At 40.0% G+C, this 17060-nt stretch overlaps 1 protein-coding gene across 1 annotated transcript in view; it reads right to left on the minus strand.

Annotated features, from left to right (window-relative positions):
- Window positions 1-15337: 15337 nt before the first annotated feature.
- LOC107714402 (uncharacterized) overlaps window positions 15338-17060 on the minus strand; it is an 8646-nt gene continuing 6923 nt past the window's right edge. The window contains exons 5-6 of the mRNA XM_016520238.1: window positions 15550-15727; window positions 15338-15446 (exon numbers count right to left, since the gene is read on the minus strand). Of these exons, the coding sequence (XP_016375724.1) occupies window positions 15338-15446; window positions 15550-15727 (287 nt within the window). The remainder of the gene's footprint in view (window positions 15447-15549; window positions 15728-17060) is intronic.

Genomic DNA, 17060 nt, shown 5'->3' on the forward strand with positions numbered 1-17060 from the left:
TACATGGAACAAGGGGGGGAACAAAGCACCACTTTAATTTACAGCCCGCAAATGTTGTATTTACCCTGTAACTACATGGAACAAGGGGGGAACAAAGCACCACTTTAATTTACAGCCCGCAAATGTTGTATTTACCCTGTAACTACATGGAACAAGGGGGGAACAAAGCACCACTTTAATTTACAGCCCGCAAATGTTGTATTTACCCTGTAACTACATGGAACAAGGGGGGAACAAAGCACCACTTTAATTTACAGCCCGCAAATGTTGTATTTACCCTGTAACTACATGGAACAAGGAGGGAACAAAGCACCACTTTAATTTACAGCCCGCAAATGTTGTATTCACCCTGTAACTACATGGAACAAGGGAGGAACAAGTTGGACTTAAACACAGAACAAGTGTATATTTGCACAGTAATTACAGAGAAAAATATTGCACTAGTTTTAATTTAATTGTTCGATGGCCAAATTAAACCCTATACATTTTTTTTGCTATAAAAACACCACAGTATACATCCACTGAAATACAAATGTTGTATCATGTATTTTTTCTGCGAACAGCTGGAAAGAGGTAAGCTTGTTTTAAGCTGCATTGAACCTTGATGGTATAACATGCAAAGTTATTTGGTGATAGTGGTGTTGAGAAGTTGCTGGTGTGAAGTTGCTGAAATCCATGAATAAGCTTTCATAAGGTAAGTAGACTCGTGAATTATAAATCATAGCAGAAACTCATTAACTCATTTCACTAGATGTCCAGTTTTGTTGTTCAGTAATCTCCATCATGTCCATCCTTTAATAACAGAATGTGTACCCCATGGTTAAAAAAAATACATATACGCCTATAATAAAATACCAATATAAAATTATAAAAAGTATATATCGTCTTTCTAAATCATTCCCAAACATAAGATTGTTGTTTAGGCCATACATACCACGTAATATTAGAATAAGCACCACTTAGTTTCAAAATACTTACAGTATAAATGATTTGTAATTTTACAGGTTGTTACCCCTTTATTCCCCAAACTTCGCATATTATTCCCTTATACCTACACGGAGGTACTGAATAGGTACACTATAATTACAAAAAAGTTACACTGTAACTTCAGTTTACTTACGCAGTTCTTTGCAGGTTGCATATCTGGTTGTTACCCCCTTATTACCCAAACTTAACACATTGTTCCCTTATACCTACAAGTATGTTCTTTATAGGTACACTATAATTACAGAAATGTACACCGTAAATTCAGTATACTTACATAGTTCTTTGCGGGTTGTAATCTAAAGCGTTACCCATATAATCTATATACGTAGACCCCAAACAAGTATTTGGAGCCATGTGGACACACGAAGACACTTAAAAATATATCAGGACCATCTACCTCACCTTTCTGAGCCTTTCTGCAATGATTTTTGACTGACTGACTGCCCACAAAGCTATGGCTCCAATGTAAAGATGATTTTAGTGGATTAGTACGCATGTGTCATACTCAGCTCCAGGAGTATCATTGTCCTGCAGAATTTAGCTTCAACCAACCCCAACACACATGCCTGGAAGTCTCTAGAACTCCTAAAGACTTTGATTATCTGGATCAGGTGTGTTTAATTAGGATTAGAGCTAAAATCAGCAGGACAGTGGCCATTAAGGAGCAGAGTTTGACACTAATGGATTAGTATGAAGACCAGGGCATCAAAGCAAAGCACATGGCAACAGCTGGAAACTGCTGCCTGCACTCTCTCTTCGAGCTTATCAGATGTGTTTGGGGCATTGCAGAGGCCAAGTGGCATTACTTGAAATTCCACAGCTAGTGGCAAATTCATTTCACATACAGCCCCTGTGTGTGGCCTACCTATCTGACCAAAAATCACCTGCTATAGGGGGTGTTGAGGTTTGGGGGCAGCATTAGGGGCTGCACACCAGTAGTTTCCCGCTGTGTCTGGGTGGAGTACAGGTCTGGGTACAGGGCAGTCCCGGGCCGAAGCCGTAACATAGGTCATGTCTTTTAGATTTATGTTGCTTCCCCATCACTAGTGCAATCATGATGACATATTGTTCATACTTAACCTTTTCACACGAGAGTGTAAAATATTCCAGCAGACAACCCCCCTCCCCCCACCAGAGTGAGGTTTTTTTTTTTTTTTTTTGGTGACCTGTATTTTAGAATAATCACCTTATTGTTTCCATGGCGATGCATCATGCTTGTCATGTGACACACCGCAGACACAATAGCTGTGAATGAGTGATGTATCGCTTTTATTTCATTTTTCCTGTTTCATTCAAAATATTCACAAACATGTTCATTATATTATGAATTATCTGATATTCCGATTCTCAAATACGTTTAAGTAAATGTATTTGGTAGTACAAACACTTTTATAATGAGCATAACTGCATCCCAAATGACGCACTATACACTATGGACTTATACACGATGTACTTATGCACTATGTACTCAACCACGTAGTGCATGAATTTTATAAGGTTATTTTGTCATTAATAATCTGATCTATAGTCTGATAGCCAGTCCCCCTTCGCGACCTAATTAAAGCTGCGACAGTTGAGTGCATGAAGTGTCCAGTATTCCACACTTTGTTTTTTTTTCATCTGAGTATTTAAAGTGCACTTTTTCTTTTTGGAATTTTCAGTGTGAACGCACTACTCGCACTATTCATACTACAAAACGTCATATAATAGTGCATAAGTAAGCGATTTGGGACGCACCTCATGTTAGTTGATCTATCATGAGTGATGGGCCATGTTAGTTCATGCTGAATGCGAGCTGGGGGATTTACAACACGTAAATTCATCCTCTCCAAACGAAAGATATTAAAGTAAGTTTCTGGTGAACAGGGAGAAGAATAGAGTGAACATTATTGTTACCTACACTATGTATATTTGATATCAAAAAATCATGTCGTCAAATTATATTTGTAAGGATCATTATTGCTGCTTCCCTATACATCAGTGTGTATTTTACAAACTTTAAATTTATATTTTGCTAATGATTATGTGTATTTAAATGTCTGAAACGTAAAATAAGCATTATGTGGTTGAAAACACCGAATAGTTGTGGTAATATGCCAAGCACTCAGCAAGTCCAATCTGGCTCAGTGCCTGGAAAAGGGCAAAATCAGATTTGAATTCAGCAGTTGATCATGTGACGCACTGAACGTTCTGATCACACCAGTGTGATCGTACACTCCAGGTACCAGCCTAGAGTGATCACACCGGTGTGATTGTATGCGTTAAAGGGTTAACTCTGTTTTTCATTGTGCAGCATGCAACCCCAGAATCTCAACCTTCTTTTGAATCAGCTCATCTTGATTTTTTTTTTCACCTCTGCTGCAGTAAGAGTACAGTAGTCCTGCTGCTTCACCAGAGTGAGGTAAAGTTGAACCAGAAGCTCTGGACTCTCAATCACCAGCACCATGAGGACTATAGTGTCTTCTAGGCTCCATCCAGCTCACCAGGCTGCTAGCCATACATGGGCAAAGTAAGGCTCCGGAGGCACAGACCCATCATACCAATGCAGCTTCACATTAACCCTTGCACTTTCTTGATGACTGCAACGGACAAGACATGCTGGGCATTCACTGTTACAGCACCATCACCCACAACAAGCTGAACACAACACGACAACAGCTGCAGGACTTATATGTCAGTGTTTGAAATTTTAAAAACAGTTTGAAAACATTGCTGTTACTTACTCTGTCAAATGCAGTGTGCTCAACAGTATAGGCTGCAGTGCATATGCATTTAGTAACCATTATAATCTTGTCTTTTACTATTAGTCTAGGACGGGTGTGAATGCATCTGAAATATATACTAAGCTTGTTAATTTTTTGTAAGTTCACTGTTTAGTAAAAAGTTTTATAGGTGGGTAGCCTAGAAATATAAATTAATGGAAACCTTGCCAACCTCATATATGTGATAGGATATGTGAGAGTTTTTATAGACTTCATATGGTTCCGTTGAGTATTAATAACTTCACAAGGATTTCTTGGATTCCTTATTAAATTAGCGACTGCAGAAAGCAGTTCAGTAACCCTAGAGCAGAGCGTACCATATATGATTTAAAAGGCATGTAATTTAGTGTTATCCGTACATATGTGGAGGTGCATTTTTATGCGTGAATGAATCTGCCCGATTAAAACTTTGCACACACACTTCAGAATAGTTCTCCTCTCCTATTACTGAGCTGCAATCTGATCAATAGTTTGAATTTCTTTGCTTGTATGTGTGTATGACAGTTATTTTGTCAGTGCTTTAAGTCAGTGCAATTTCTGCTCTCCTCTTAATAATGTAGCTGTGATTTTATGGCAAGATTATCATGTTAAACATATTTTGCACTCGTTGCAAGGCTGTCATGTTTTGGCAGCTTGTCCTTGTTATAAATAAATGCTTAAACTGTGAAAGCATTTGGCATCCATCTGGGAGAAATTTAAATGTAGCGCACCAGGGTTTGTCGTTTCCTTTATAAATAAGTGAAAAAATATGACAAGATAAAAATGATTTGTTGTAAAGATGGTGCTTAATGAACATGTGAAACAGATGTATTATAAATGTTTCAAATTGTTATTCCAATCAGATGGTATGTCTTGACAGCCTGTTTTCTGTCATTAAAATTGTTATTGTTTGGCAAGATAATGTGGACTGAGGGTGAATCAGAATGTTAAAATTAATTGTTTAAAATTTTTCGGAGAAAACAGTGCAGGTTGCTTACAATGCTAGGGTTTTATGGGTGGTTGCCAGGGAGTTGCAGTGCAATTGTCTGAATGTTTTGTGTAGTTTTTAGCAAGCCATGTAGTCCTGATTTTCACATCCTGGAGAGAACAGTTCTCAGCAACATTGAATTAGTGCATTTTAGGAAAATAAAGGATTATGTTTTATTTAAAGGGGTCATTGGATGCGACATGCACTTTTACAAGTTGTTTGAACAAAAATGTGTGTTGGCAGTGTGTGTACACAACCACCCTATAATGATAAAAATCCACCCAGTGTTTTTTTTTTTGTATTTTAAATCTACTAAAATCATTACCCCTTTCTCAAATCAAGCCGTTCTCAGCTTCTTGTCTGTGTGACGTCACACGGACGAAGGCCGCTCCCACGATAGTTGATTGACAGTAGTGTTTTTCAGCACAGACTTCTGTATAGGCCTTTATCACACTTCCACGTTTGAAAAGCGGAAGATTCAAATAGTAGTGTGAAAGAACTTCCGCTGCAGCCTCTATCAATGGCTGTGCCCATAGCACGGCATTGTTGTGGATTATTTATGTAGAATTCAGCACATATACGTCTTCTAAAGACACCAATCTCAGTTTATATCCCGATGCATATTCTGTGACTTAAACAGAGCCATACTGTATGTGTATAGGCAATTCTTCACATTCTGATCACCTTATTTAATTTCAGAACAGAGAGAAAACTATACAAACAATATATCACATTAATAAGCATTAGAGTTAGCCAAAGCTAAAAACAATAATTATGACTAAAGGCTGTATAAAAGGATTAAATGAAAGGTTTAGGGCAAATTTGTTTTATTAAACATAATGCTCACATTTTTTTCACGCGCTGACTTTATTATGGAATCTTAATTGCATCAAATTTAAGTTGTTAAAATAAAGAAATATTTCCAGCCCATAGACGATAATTAAAAATAAGTTTGATCATCTTAATCGAGTTATATTCTCCGTGATTGCATGCAACGATTGAATGTCATTATACTGTGAAAAAGAACGGGAGGTTAATCGCAATAAATATAATGCAAAAATAAACAAAATAATATTAAAAGTAAAATTAAATCAACCCGAGTATTCCTCTGGCAGTTATTTGAGCTGCGTGCTCTTCATTAATCTGACTGGCAACACTGGCAGCGCTGACAGTCGCGTCGCTCAGATAGGCTAATGTTACACAATAAAATTGAAGGATGACATGATGCATGGTTTGGAATCGGAATAAATACGCAGTTTTAACATTGACGTTTATTGCGTCAATATTCAACTAAACTAAATTAGTTTAATTTTCTTCACAAAACTGGCGTCTGTCCATTGGCAATAAAGCAGGCGGAAATTCCTTTACGCTACTAATCGGAGCCAGATGTGACGACACGCGGACTGTGATAAAGGCCTATGGGTGGACTGGTGTCTTACCTTAGACCCGCCCTGAGTGAGCTGTCATCAGTCCACCATTATTTCACAGCCGGAGCAGATGTAGACAAGAATGACTCCTAAGCGATTGAGGTGCTTTGTTGTTGGATGAAATAATGAACATAGAAGTCGTCATTTACTCCCGACATCCGATCCGCTGAAGACGCAGTGGATTACTTTTGTTTCTGAAGGGAATGTGCCCCCCGATCTACCTAAATGTGTTTATGTTTGTGCAAATCATTTGTGATCCAGTCTTACCTACAGAAGAAGTGAGTATAAGGGTTTTTTTTTTTTATGAATCTTTGCAAATTGCGTTTCCTAATAATGTGCTAGTTAGCAAGCTTCACGATGAATGCAGCTAAAGTTTACCATCTCTCAGAGAGTGGCTCGGAAGGGAGGGGCGGGGTGAGCAGAGCTCATTTGCATTTAAAGTGGCATGCCCATTAATCTACAAAGCCTTTACTGTGCTGTAAATAATTATATTTTATGCAACATGGCACAGGGATGAGAAGTCAGTCAGCTAAATGCATCAGTCGCTATCAGTCATTTTGCATGATGGAAACTGCTTATACTTAATAATTTTTTATTTAATTTTTTAGTTGTTAAATTTGTTCTCATAATTGTATACTGTTTGTTTATGGGCAGGTTATAAGGAGTCCATCACAATGTCTTTTGGTCTGAGGTTTGCAGTTCCCCAACTGAATACATGTCCAGATTTGGCCAATGCAATGACATGAAAATCAGCACCATTTCATTGGAAAAGGGATAACAAAGAATAAATAACAAATGCTATTTTCAAATATCTATATTTGAAATCAGTATATACATTAATAAAAAAAAAAATGCTGTACATCCAAAATAATGTACCTTGTAAACACTCATTTTGTAGTAAATGTAAGTTAATTTGGATATATTGACGCATGTCAGGGGGGAAAAAAATAAGCTAGTATTCCTGAAAGAAGAAAAAAAAAAAGATTTTAGAATGTAAATATATGCTATGTATGTAGGATTGGAGTTAAACAATACATTGCACTTTATATATTATATAGATTATCTACCATCAACCACCTTTTTAATGTATATCACCATCTAGAACCTAAAAATGTCCTTTTCATGTCTTATTGACACAAAGCAGAATACAGTAGATGACCTTTTTGTAAAGAAAGCAAAGATATTTAGACATTTTAAACTACAAAATATAAACAATGTAAAACTTCTACAAACTCCTAAAGGGATGTCTTCTCATAATGATGCGATTTTCTTTATAGTGCTATGCCCAAGCCGTGCTAAAGAAATCAATTTTAGAGTATATACGTCTGGAAGAAATGTTGCAGAGAATAGGTTATGCTGATCTAAAATAGTATTGCAGATGTCAGTATGTGGTTTCAGGGCAATTTTAATTAGCTCCAGTATCCTGAAACGCTTGGAATTCAAGCAGAGGGAATATTGATCCTTGTCTTAACAACCTATTGCAAGTGTGATGCATGAAGGTGTATGAAGTTTTAAATATACTAAACTTCTGTTCTTTTCCCTACAGATAGCAGTTAAGAAAATAGTGGTATTTTCAGAGTTTGAGTCATTGATGCATGCTCTGAATGATGGCCATTTAGAAAGGATAAGACAGACAACTTTTGCTCACAAGTGATCAAACTAAAAGACCAGAGGAGCCCTAATACTACTTTTTAGCAGGGACTGAAAATTGGGATTGAAATTCAGCAGGGAACAGAACTAGGATTGAAATTCCACCATGTGAGCAAAACATCCTAATTTAAGATAACTATTTCATATAGTATCTTCAGGAATCTTGTGTGACAAACAAACAATAATACAGTTTGGACACCAAAACATTAACAATGAAACACGTTGCCTCTCAACCGTCAATTATTCATCAGTAATTACTAAAAGTCATATTTGAAAGCAGAGCACAGTTTCTGATCAACAGGCATGCTGTCCAATGTCACCTGATGCCTACAGCTACCCGTTTAGTTCCTCTTCAGGAACTCGAGCTGCGTCGGAAACGCTAGGGGAACACCCTTCAGCGTGACGGGCTCTGAACCTCATGTGTAATCAGACCAATAGATGGGCGAGACGTCACGGGCGGGTGACGTAATGACCAGGAGCTATAAAAGCACGTGCGGAGAGACCAGCGTCAGCTTTTTGTCATTCAGCAAGCGCTCTGTGTGTGTGTCAGTCTGATATCTGTTTGTGAGTCTTATTTAGTGTTGTCTGTCACGAAATCTCAAGACAAAACCAGACACTAAGGCGAGGGCAGGCAGCGTTCAGGCTGTGTGTTCTTCCCTGCCCGCGTTACTTTACGGGTGGGGATACACACAGTTTGTTTGTTGTCTGCTTGAGAGCAAGCACGCAGAGTCAGCTCTCGCAAAAAAAGGGAGCTGACAGCCGTTTTGGTAGCGTTTGTTACTGCCTTGCTTCGCTCTCAGAGGGCTCTCTTTGAGGAGAGAGCTTTCACTAGCGTTTCTCGCGGTGCCGGCCCCGCTTTCGCTGAGGCGGAGCGGCAGCTGTGCTCGTGGGTTTCGCGTATGGATCCGGTGGAGGGAATGTAGACGGGCGCGTCCCACAGCGGTCTCCCGGGAGCGCCACTCTCAGTTACCGCCCAGCAACGTAGCGGTGCTAAGAGGCTCGCCACCTCCGCGGAGGTCTCTAGAGCAGCAGTGGAAACTACTGCCAAATGTGTCTTAGTGGGTCCTGCACACTGTAGAGAGGGGACGCCCACGCTAGTGGGCCCCGAGCAGGCTCTGGTCATGGAACAAGAAGTAGTCACTACCCTCACGGTGTCTAATGATAAACTTCATCGTGCTTGGAGGCTGCACAGGGACTACGCTCATAGACCACAAGGAAGCTTGGGATATGTTCTCCCTGCTGCTGTGGGGATCATCTCTGCTTTACTGTGCATAGGTTTGTCAGGCAATAGATAATGGTCAACTTTACAGTCTGTTGGGTCTTGAACCCTATTCTCAACATCATAACATGTTTATGTTTTCAATACAAAACAACATGTAAATGTTTTTTTGCGAAAGTGACAGTTTATTAATGGCTTTGTTGCTTACAAAAATGCAGCTTTTCACTTCTCAAGACGTTAACTGATGTACTGCAGTGGTTTGGATTACTTGTGGATTATTGTGATGTTTTTTATCAGCTGTTTGGCCTCTCATTCTGATGGCACCCATTCACTGCAGAGGTGAGAAATTTTTGGTGGAGCTGACCAAATATAATATCAGCGTTTGGAGTCTCTTCCTGATTCACTGAGACTGTGGATCTGGTGAGAGAAACTTTTAGTCAAGACACAAACCTGTGTTCCTCTGATTTGCTAGCACTCAACTGTCAGCGCCCAAAAGAGAATGATCACCGGTTTGGTTCTGTACACTTATGCAGATTGAATATAAATGTGATTGTCACTTCTACAGAATTTACCAATCTCTGTGTGTACAGAACAAGATTAAGCTTGCAGCAGGAGTGACAGTCGTATTAGACGCTTGTGTACATGGGCAAAGACAACACAATGGGCTCAAAAGAGCCAACAGACATGCTGTTTCCTTCTTAATCCTTATCCACTGGTGTCGCTATTAGACAGTTTTACTTAATAAAAAAATGTGATTAATATATGATGTATTATTTGTTATCAGTAATGTTTGTTTTGTATTATTTTTGTACTGTCAGTTATTTTTTCATCAGATTTTCTTTGAGGAGACAGTGCCATTCTTGCTTCTTCAGAGAAAACGCCTCTATTTCACAGATTATAAAATGTTGCGCTTGTTGTTTTGTTAAGACTGTCTTTATTTGTTTATTTGTTATTATGACATTTAATGAGCCATTTAATGAGTATACTGAGCCAATGGTTTTTCAGTGACTAACATAATTTAGCTAAAGTATAAGCTACATTTATTATAAGATTTAGCACTTGTAACAGGTTCAGCTCTACTGGGGTATCCTGAGGTCAAGTTTTTTCATCAACAGCACAATGTTAAAAGTTTCTTGGTTGTCACTTGTGGGTTTGAACCTGCAACCTGCCCCATAAAGTAATGTATATCATAAAGCTTTAATACACATTCCCTAATAATTTTACCTGATTCCTAAATAATTACCCATTCAAAAAAAAAAAAAAAAAAAGGTTTACTGTTCTTATCCTCAAACAACCCACCCTCTTTATCCCTCTCTTTATATTTAATGAAGGATAGGAGTTAACAAGACTGAAATTCTCCTTTAGTGTATTATAAGGCAATGAATATTTAGGCAATTCAGTTTAGTAAGGTAACTGAAAGTATATTGAAGTGTATCATATAGTCTTAATAAAAATCACACAGCTGAAAATCAGCTCTCTAGATTCAAGATGTGACTCTTTGTCACTTAATCCATCTATGTTTCTTGTGCTTTTAAGCTTTAAATTTAACTTAGAATTTATTTGTGTTTTTTGTTAATTGTAAATGTTTAGATTTGTTATTAAATAAAGTATATAGTCAAGTCAAGTCACCTTTATTTATATAGCGCTTTTAACAATACAGATTGTGTCAAAGCAACTGAACAGCATTAATTAGGAAAATAGTGTGTCAATAATGCAAAATGACAATAGTAAACACTAATTTTCCAGTTAAAGGCAGTTTATCATTGAATTCAGTGATCTGGCCAGACAAAACCAGCAGTTCAATTTCAGGCTGCAGCAAAGTCACATTGTGCAGAGGAATCATCTGGTTCCTGTGGTCTAGTCCCGGTGGTCTAAACCCTTAAATGCCACAAACTATGTAAAGTAAGAATTTATAAAGTATTTCAATGTGTAATTTCAATTATGAGTTGCATAAAGCATGGTTATAACATACAAACATAATGTTAATGTGGGAAACCAAATGGACCTAAATGGTAATCTGGTTCAACTTTCTTCAGTTTGTGAAATACAATAAATGTTTTGTTACTTATCTCATAAGAAAATCACAGGAGTCAGAATTTATGTTATTCTTCTGGAGAATAAGACCTTTCTACCATAGAGTATATAAATGAGAAAATACATAAAAAGCAATTATCACTTGTTTGCAAGTATCTTTTTTCATAGTTAAAGAATTCTGCTGTAATAAGGTTATAATTTATCTGTTTTACACTCTCTTTATCACACATTCATGAGACATGACATGGTGTAAGTCTTATCGGAGTTCTGTGAACTGCACACAGCTTTAAAGTTGATGCTGGTTTGTCAAAGTCCCACTAGAGGTACCATCCAGAGTTCTTCAAACAATGAATGGAGGACGTTGAATGCCAGCTTTTCTTTTTATTTCGTTTTTCCCAAGCCAATAAAGTGCAGAGTGCTCACAGGTGCAAAACATAGAAAAAAATCCATAGGGGAAAATCCCTTACGGGTACCAAGAAAAATCCTACTTCAAAGTACAAAAACAAACAAACAAAAACAAACAACCTTGGTTCAGGTATAACAATGATTCAATCAGAGTACTCCTCAATAGCTACTGCACCCCAGCTAAAGACTTCCTGACTGCTTCATTACGTGAGAATTTATACACCTGGGTTCAACCATTTCCCAGAAGCCGTAATATCACATGAAAATAATATGAAGTATTAACACATAAAAGGATTAAACATTGAATAACACTATTTCCTTCAATACACCAAATATCAATAGCACAATATACCATAACTTCAATTTAGCAATAATTATAGAAAGTCAAATACAAGAACTCATAAAACAGTTTCCACCCCTTTCCACTCATACTTGGTATCTCCCACTCCCCATGATGCAACACAGCAAAGGTATAAAAAGGCTAACAAAAGTCCTTTCGGGTCTTTTACTCAGTTCAAGATGGCCACCACTATGTATGCTGATCCAGGTAATGGCCAACAGTTTATAAGAAAAACTTAAATGTCCACTGGTTTTAGTGTTCAGGTGTGTAAATGTGGATGTGTGTGTGTGGGTATCATCCATCTCTCCACCTTGCTGACACATCAAGGTAAATAAAGAGTTTTAAAACCCAAGTATGTGTTTATGTCTTAATGCAAAAAAGGGCTAGGCAGAGGGAACAGAGGGAAGCTCTGTGACATTTCTCCCCCCTTCTGCAGACGACCACTGTCATCCTTAGTGTCAAACCTCCACCCCTCCAAGAACCGAGGTCGAAAAGCCTGTTTCAGCATTTACTTCCTCTGGGATACGGGACAAAAAATCAGCAACCTTGTTTCTGGCTCCCGGGAAGTATTTCACCGTGAACTGGTAGGGCTGAATAGACAAAGCCCATCTTGTAATCCGGGCATTGGAGTCCTTCATTCGATCCAACCATTGCAGAGCTCGATGGTCGGTTTCTAACACAAAGGGTCTCCCCAGAAGGTAGTACCGGAAGGAATCTGTGGCCCATTTTATGGCCAGGCACTCCTTCTCTACTGTTGAATAATGGGTTTCTCGCGGGAACAGTTTCCGGCTCAAGAAGGCCACTGGTCTGCGGTCTCCATCCACTTCCTGCACTAACACCGCCCCCAGTCCAACTCCAGAGGCATCTGTCTGCAGGATGAACGGTTTCTGGAAGTCCGGGCTCAGCAGAACGGAGTCTCCACATACTGCCTCTCGTAAGTCCTGGAAAGCTCGCTCACATTGCTCCGTCCATACCACCTTGTTGGGAACTGTAGCTCTAGTGAGATCTGTAAGCACAGAGGCCCTGGCAGAAAAGTTAGGTATAAATCTGCGATACCATCCCAACAAGCCAAGGAAAGATCTCACCTGTTTCTTAGTGGTAGGGGGACGGTACCTTCGGATGGTCGCTACTTTATCCAACTGCGGCCGAATGACTCCTCCTCCAATCACAAATCCCAAGTAGCCAATCTCTCTTTTGGCTATTGTACACTTCTTGGGATTGATGGTAAGACCTGCTGTCTTAATTCTCCCTAGGACTTGCCTCAGATGTTGACAGTGGTGTAGTAATTTCAAGCTCAAAACGGAAATATTTATGACGAATTATAACTGGTTATGATTCATAATAAATATTTAGATTAGATATTTGAATTAACTGTAGCAGAATCAATATTACCATTACTTGATCTGTCCGTCCACCGAGCAGACAAAATAATCATTTCTTCCCAGGTTTCACTGAAGATGACCACATTGTCCAGATAAGCTGCAGCAAACTCCCGAGTACCTTGCAGGATCTGATCCATTAGGCGTTGGAAAGTCAGGGATCCGATAACTCTTCTGGCGGGCTGGTGTTGCCTCCCTAAGGATGACATCATGTAGTACCAGGTCAGTACGCCCCGGTTTCTCCTCAAACAACTCAGGATCCAACAGCTGCTTTACGTGGTCTCTTTGGGGCTGCTCTAGATGGGATACATCCACTGTTTGTTGGACGCAGCTGGTTGGAAAATACTGTTCTGTCGGTTCCTCTTCTTCCCTGACCGCCTGAACACAGAAATGAGAAGCCTCCGACTCAGCCCTAGGGTGGAATTCTTTCAACAAATTAATATGGAAGATTTGCCTGTTCTTCCCCCGCTCTGGCATAAAGATCTCATAGGTGACACTGCCAGTTTTCCGCACTATCGTGTAGGGACCATGCCACTTAGCTAGCAACTTATTCTCACTGGTAGGCAGCAGCAGCAGCACCTAACATTGCAAGTACCATCCTTGGGTCCCTCCCACTGTTCCTTAAGCAGGTCCAACGTATCTCTAACCTGTCGGCCATATAACAGTTCAAATGGGGAGAAAACTGTGGAGGCCTGCGGCACCTCCCTGTAAGCAAACAACAGATATGGCAACCATTGGTCCCAGTCTGCCCCTGACTTAGAAATGAACTTGCGCAGCATGCTTTTTAGGGTTTGGTTGAAGCGCTCAACCAAACCATCTGTCTGGGGGTGGTAAGGTGTGGTCTTAAAATCCCCAACAGTTGGTACACCTGTTTTAACAGCAAGGACATAAAATTAGTACCCTGATCGGTTAAAATTTCACGGCGAACACCCACCCTAGAAAACAGCTGCACAAGGCAGTTAGCTACTTGTCTAGCTTTGATGTTTCTAACTTGGTGGCATAATCACAGATCACTAAAATGTACCTGTTCCCATTCTTACTTCTCTCTAGGGGCCCCACTACATCCATTCCCAGGCGACTGAAGGGTGTGTCAATAACTGGCAATGGTAATAAATGTGCGGGTGCCACTCTCCTTCCTGAAGTCATCTGACACTCTGTACAGGTACGAATGAACTCGGTTACATCAGTATATATCTTAGGCCAAGTGAACCGACTTGCAATCCTTGCTAATGTTTTATGTTTGCCTAAGTGTCCAGCCCATGTAACAGAATGTCCCAGAGTCATAATGGTATGCCGCATTGATTCTGGAACTACTACCGCCTCAACTTCCCCTTTCACCGGATAGAGTATTCCCTTCTTCAGGATGTACTTTTCCTCCATTAAACAAGAGACAATGTCATTTCTAACCCCATCTACCTCAGACACCTTCTGGAACCAGTCCTGTAAAGTAGAATCTTTTTTCTGCAGTTCCACTATGTCCTCAGGGATAATCATGTTAAGAGGCCCTTCAGGTAACGGTAGCTCCTCAACCTGCCTATTCTCCACACTACCCCCAAATTTAAGCTTACGCCTTTCCTTTTTAGATTTATGTCTTTTCTCACAGGCTACCTCAACATCAACATCAGCAAATGGCAACTCACTGAAGTCTGCTCTAGCACTCTGAGACCGGGTTACCGCATAACAGGATTGAACTTGGGACACCAAATCACAGAGAATGGGGAGATCTTGCCCTAGGACTACCTCCTGAGGTAAGTGGGCCGAGACAGCCACATGCAACAAGAAAGTCTGCCCCTGCACTGTTAAGTAAACCTCAGCAGTAGGATACTCCCTAATTTCTCCATGCACACAGCAAACTTTACTGAAGTTCTGAGTCATATATTCATCTTCCGGAACCAAGCTGTCATGCACTAGCGTCTGAGTGCTACCTGTATCCACTAAGGCTTTGGCTGACTGACCATTCACCAGTACCCGCGTCAATAATTCTGTGGTGTGTGCTTGCAAAGAGAGAGAGCAGAATGCTTCACCTTCCTGGATGGACAAAGGGGCTTAGTATGTCCTAACTCACCACAATAATAGCATCTAACTTCCTGCTTGTTAGTTCTATCGCCTGGCTTACCAGCAAAACTCACTTTGCATTGGGCATGACCACCCTCACCCCCAGACTTACTTAACCCTCTTTGACTCCGACCTCCAAAGCTGCGCTGGGCATCTCGGAGTGCGGCCAGGTACCTCTCTGCCAGCTTGGCTGCTTCTTCTGCTGTGGCCGGATCATGCTCCTTAATCCACACAGCCATGTCAGGACTTATCATCCTCATAAATTGTTCCAAGATAATGAGTTCTGACATCTGCAGGATAGTGCAGGCCTCTGGCTTTACCCACTTTGAAAATAGATATTTCAGTCGCACATAGAGTTCCCGGGGGGTCTCATCCAGTAGAATCTCTGAAGAGCGAAACCTTTGCCGGTAGATCTCTGCATTAATCTCATATTTTATAAGGATGGCCTCCTTGACTTTGTCATAGTCCTCAGCATCAGCCCCATCCATGGACACAACATTTCCTGTTAACAGGGGAACCAGTCTTATCGACCAATTGGTTTTAGGCCATCTACATGCGGTGGCCAATCTCTCAAAAGCCGTCAGGAACTGCTCAATGTCGTCATCTCTAAAATCTCTAAAAAATTTGCTAAAATCATTTAAGTTAATTTTTTTTCCTCATTAATGTACACACAGCACCCCATATTGACAGAAAAACACAGAATTGTTGACATTTTTGCAGATTTATTAAAAAAGAATACATTAATGAGGAAAAAAAATTAACTTAAATGATTTTAGCAAATGGCTGCAATATAACAAAGAGTGAAAAATTTAAGGGGGTCTGAATACTTTCCGTACCCACTGTATGTGAGCACAGGGCTTTTGATTGTAGTGAGTAGGCTTTCATGTTGACATTAGTTGAATATTTTCATTATGAAGTGATGTGTTGTATTCACAATATCTGATGTGGTTAGTTCAAGTGTGCATTCTGATGTGGGGGCGTGGATGGTAGTAGTTAGTTCTTTGTAATGAGAGTGAACTTGCTGGACACAGAGGGGACAATTCCCAACTGTGTTTTTGCACCCATAAAGGGCACTTCAGAAAGGGGATGCCATTTATAAGGACGTTCCAAGTGAAAATGATCAACTGACCCTTCCACAAGTGTGTTGGTGAAGGGAACATGTATTTGTCACTTTGCGCATGTAAAGTTATCTTTTATGGTTTTGACCCAGGGTGATAAGTCCTTGAGATTCATGAAATGGGCACTGCGGTCCAAATTCAAAATATTAGAGAGAGTCGTTTCTCCCACCCCTCCTCCTCAGACATGACACTCGCATGGGTTGCCACACAGCAGGAACAAGTGCAATTGACAACAGACGATGAGCATTACACTGTAAAATGCAGTTTTTTTAGGAGAGATAGAATCTGCAATCTCTTACTGAACTAGTTTGCTGGCTTCCATGGCTGCAACATGCAGTAACTTTGTTTTGGGAAGCCTTTTACTGTAAGCATCTGAGAAAACGAGCGCGTCTGATTTCACTCCCTTGGTGACGTGGCAAAGGGATCTCATTATAATATTACCGCCCCTTAATCTGTAAGTTTCCCCCCACGGCGCCGTCATTTTGATTTCGCAAGCGACAACAGTGTACCAGCTCTAATAGCATGGCGAAAGTTTGAGCAAAACATGCTAACTGTCCTATCTTTGGCTGCACATACGAGCACAGAACACTATTTAGAGTCCCAGCCTCAGAGGAGACAAGAAAGCAGTGGATTTATTTACTGTATATTGCTGCTGCCACACAGATCTAAAATAAACATGCAATTTATTTCCCAGCAGTTTACCTTCACAGACATAAC

The sequence above is a fragment of the Sinocyclocheilus rhinocerous genome, unplaced genomic scaffold, assembly GCF_001515625.1.
Source record: "Sinocyclocheilus rhinocerous isolate Xijiao unplaced genomic scaffold, SAMN03320098_v1.1 scaffold839, whole genome shotgun sequence".
Classification (NCBI taxonomy): Eukaryota; Metazoa; Chordata; class Actinopteri; order Cypriniformes; family Cyprinidae; genus Sinocyclocheilus; species Sinocyclocheilus rhinocerous.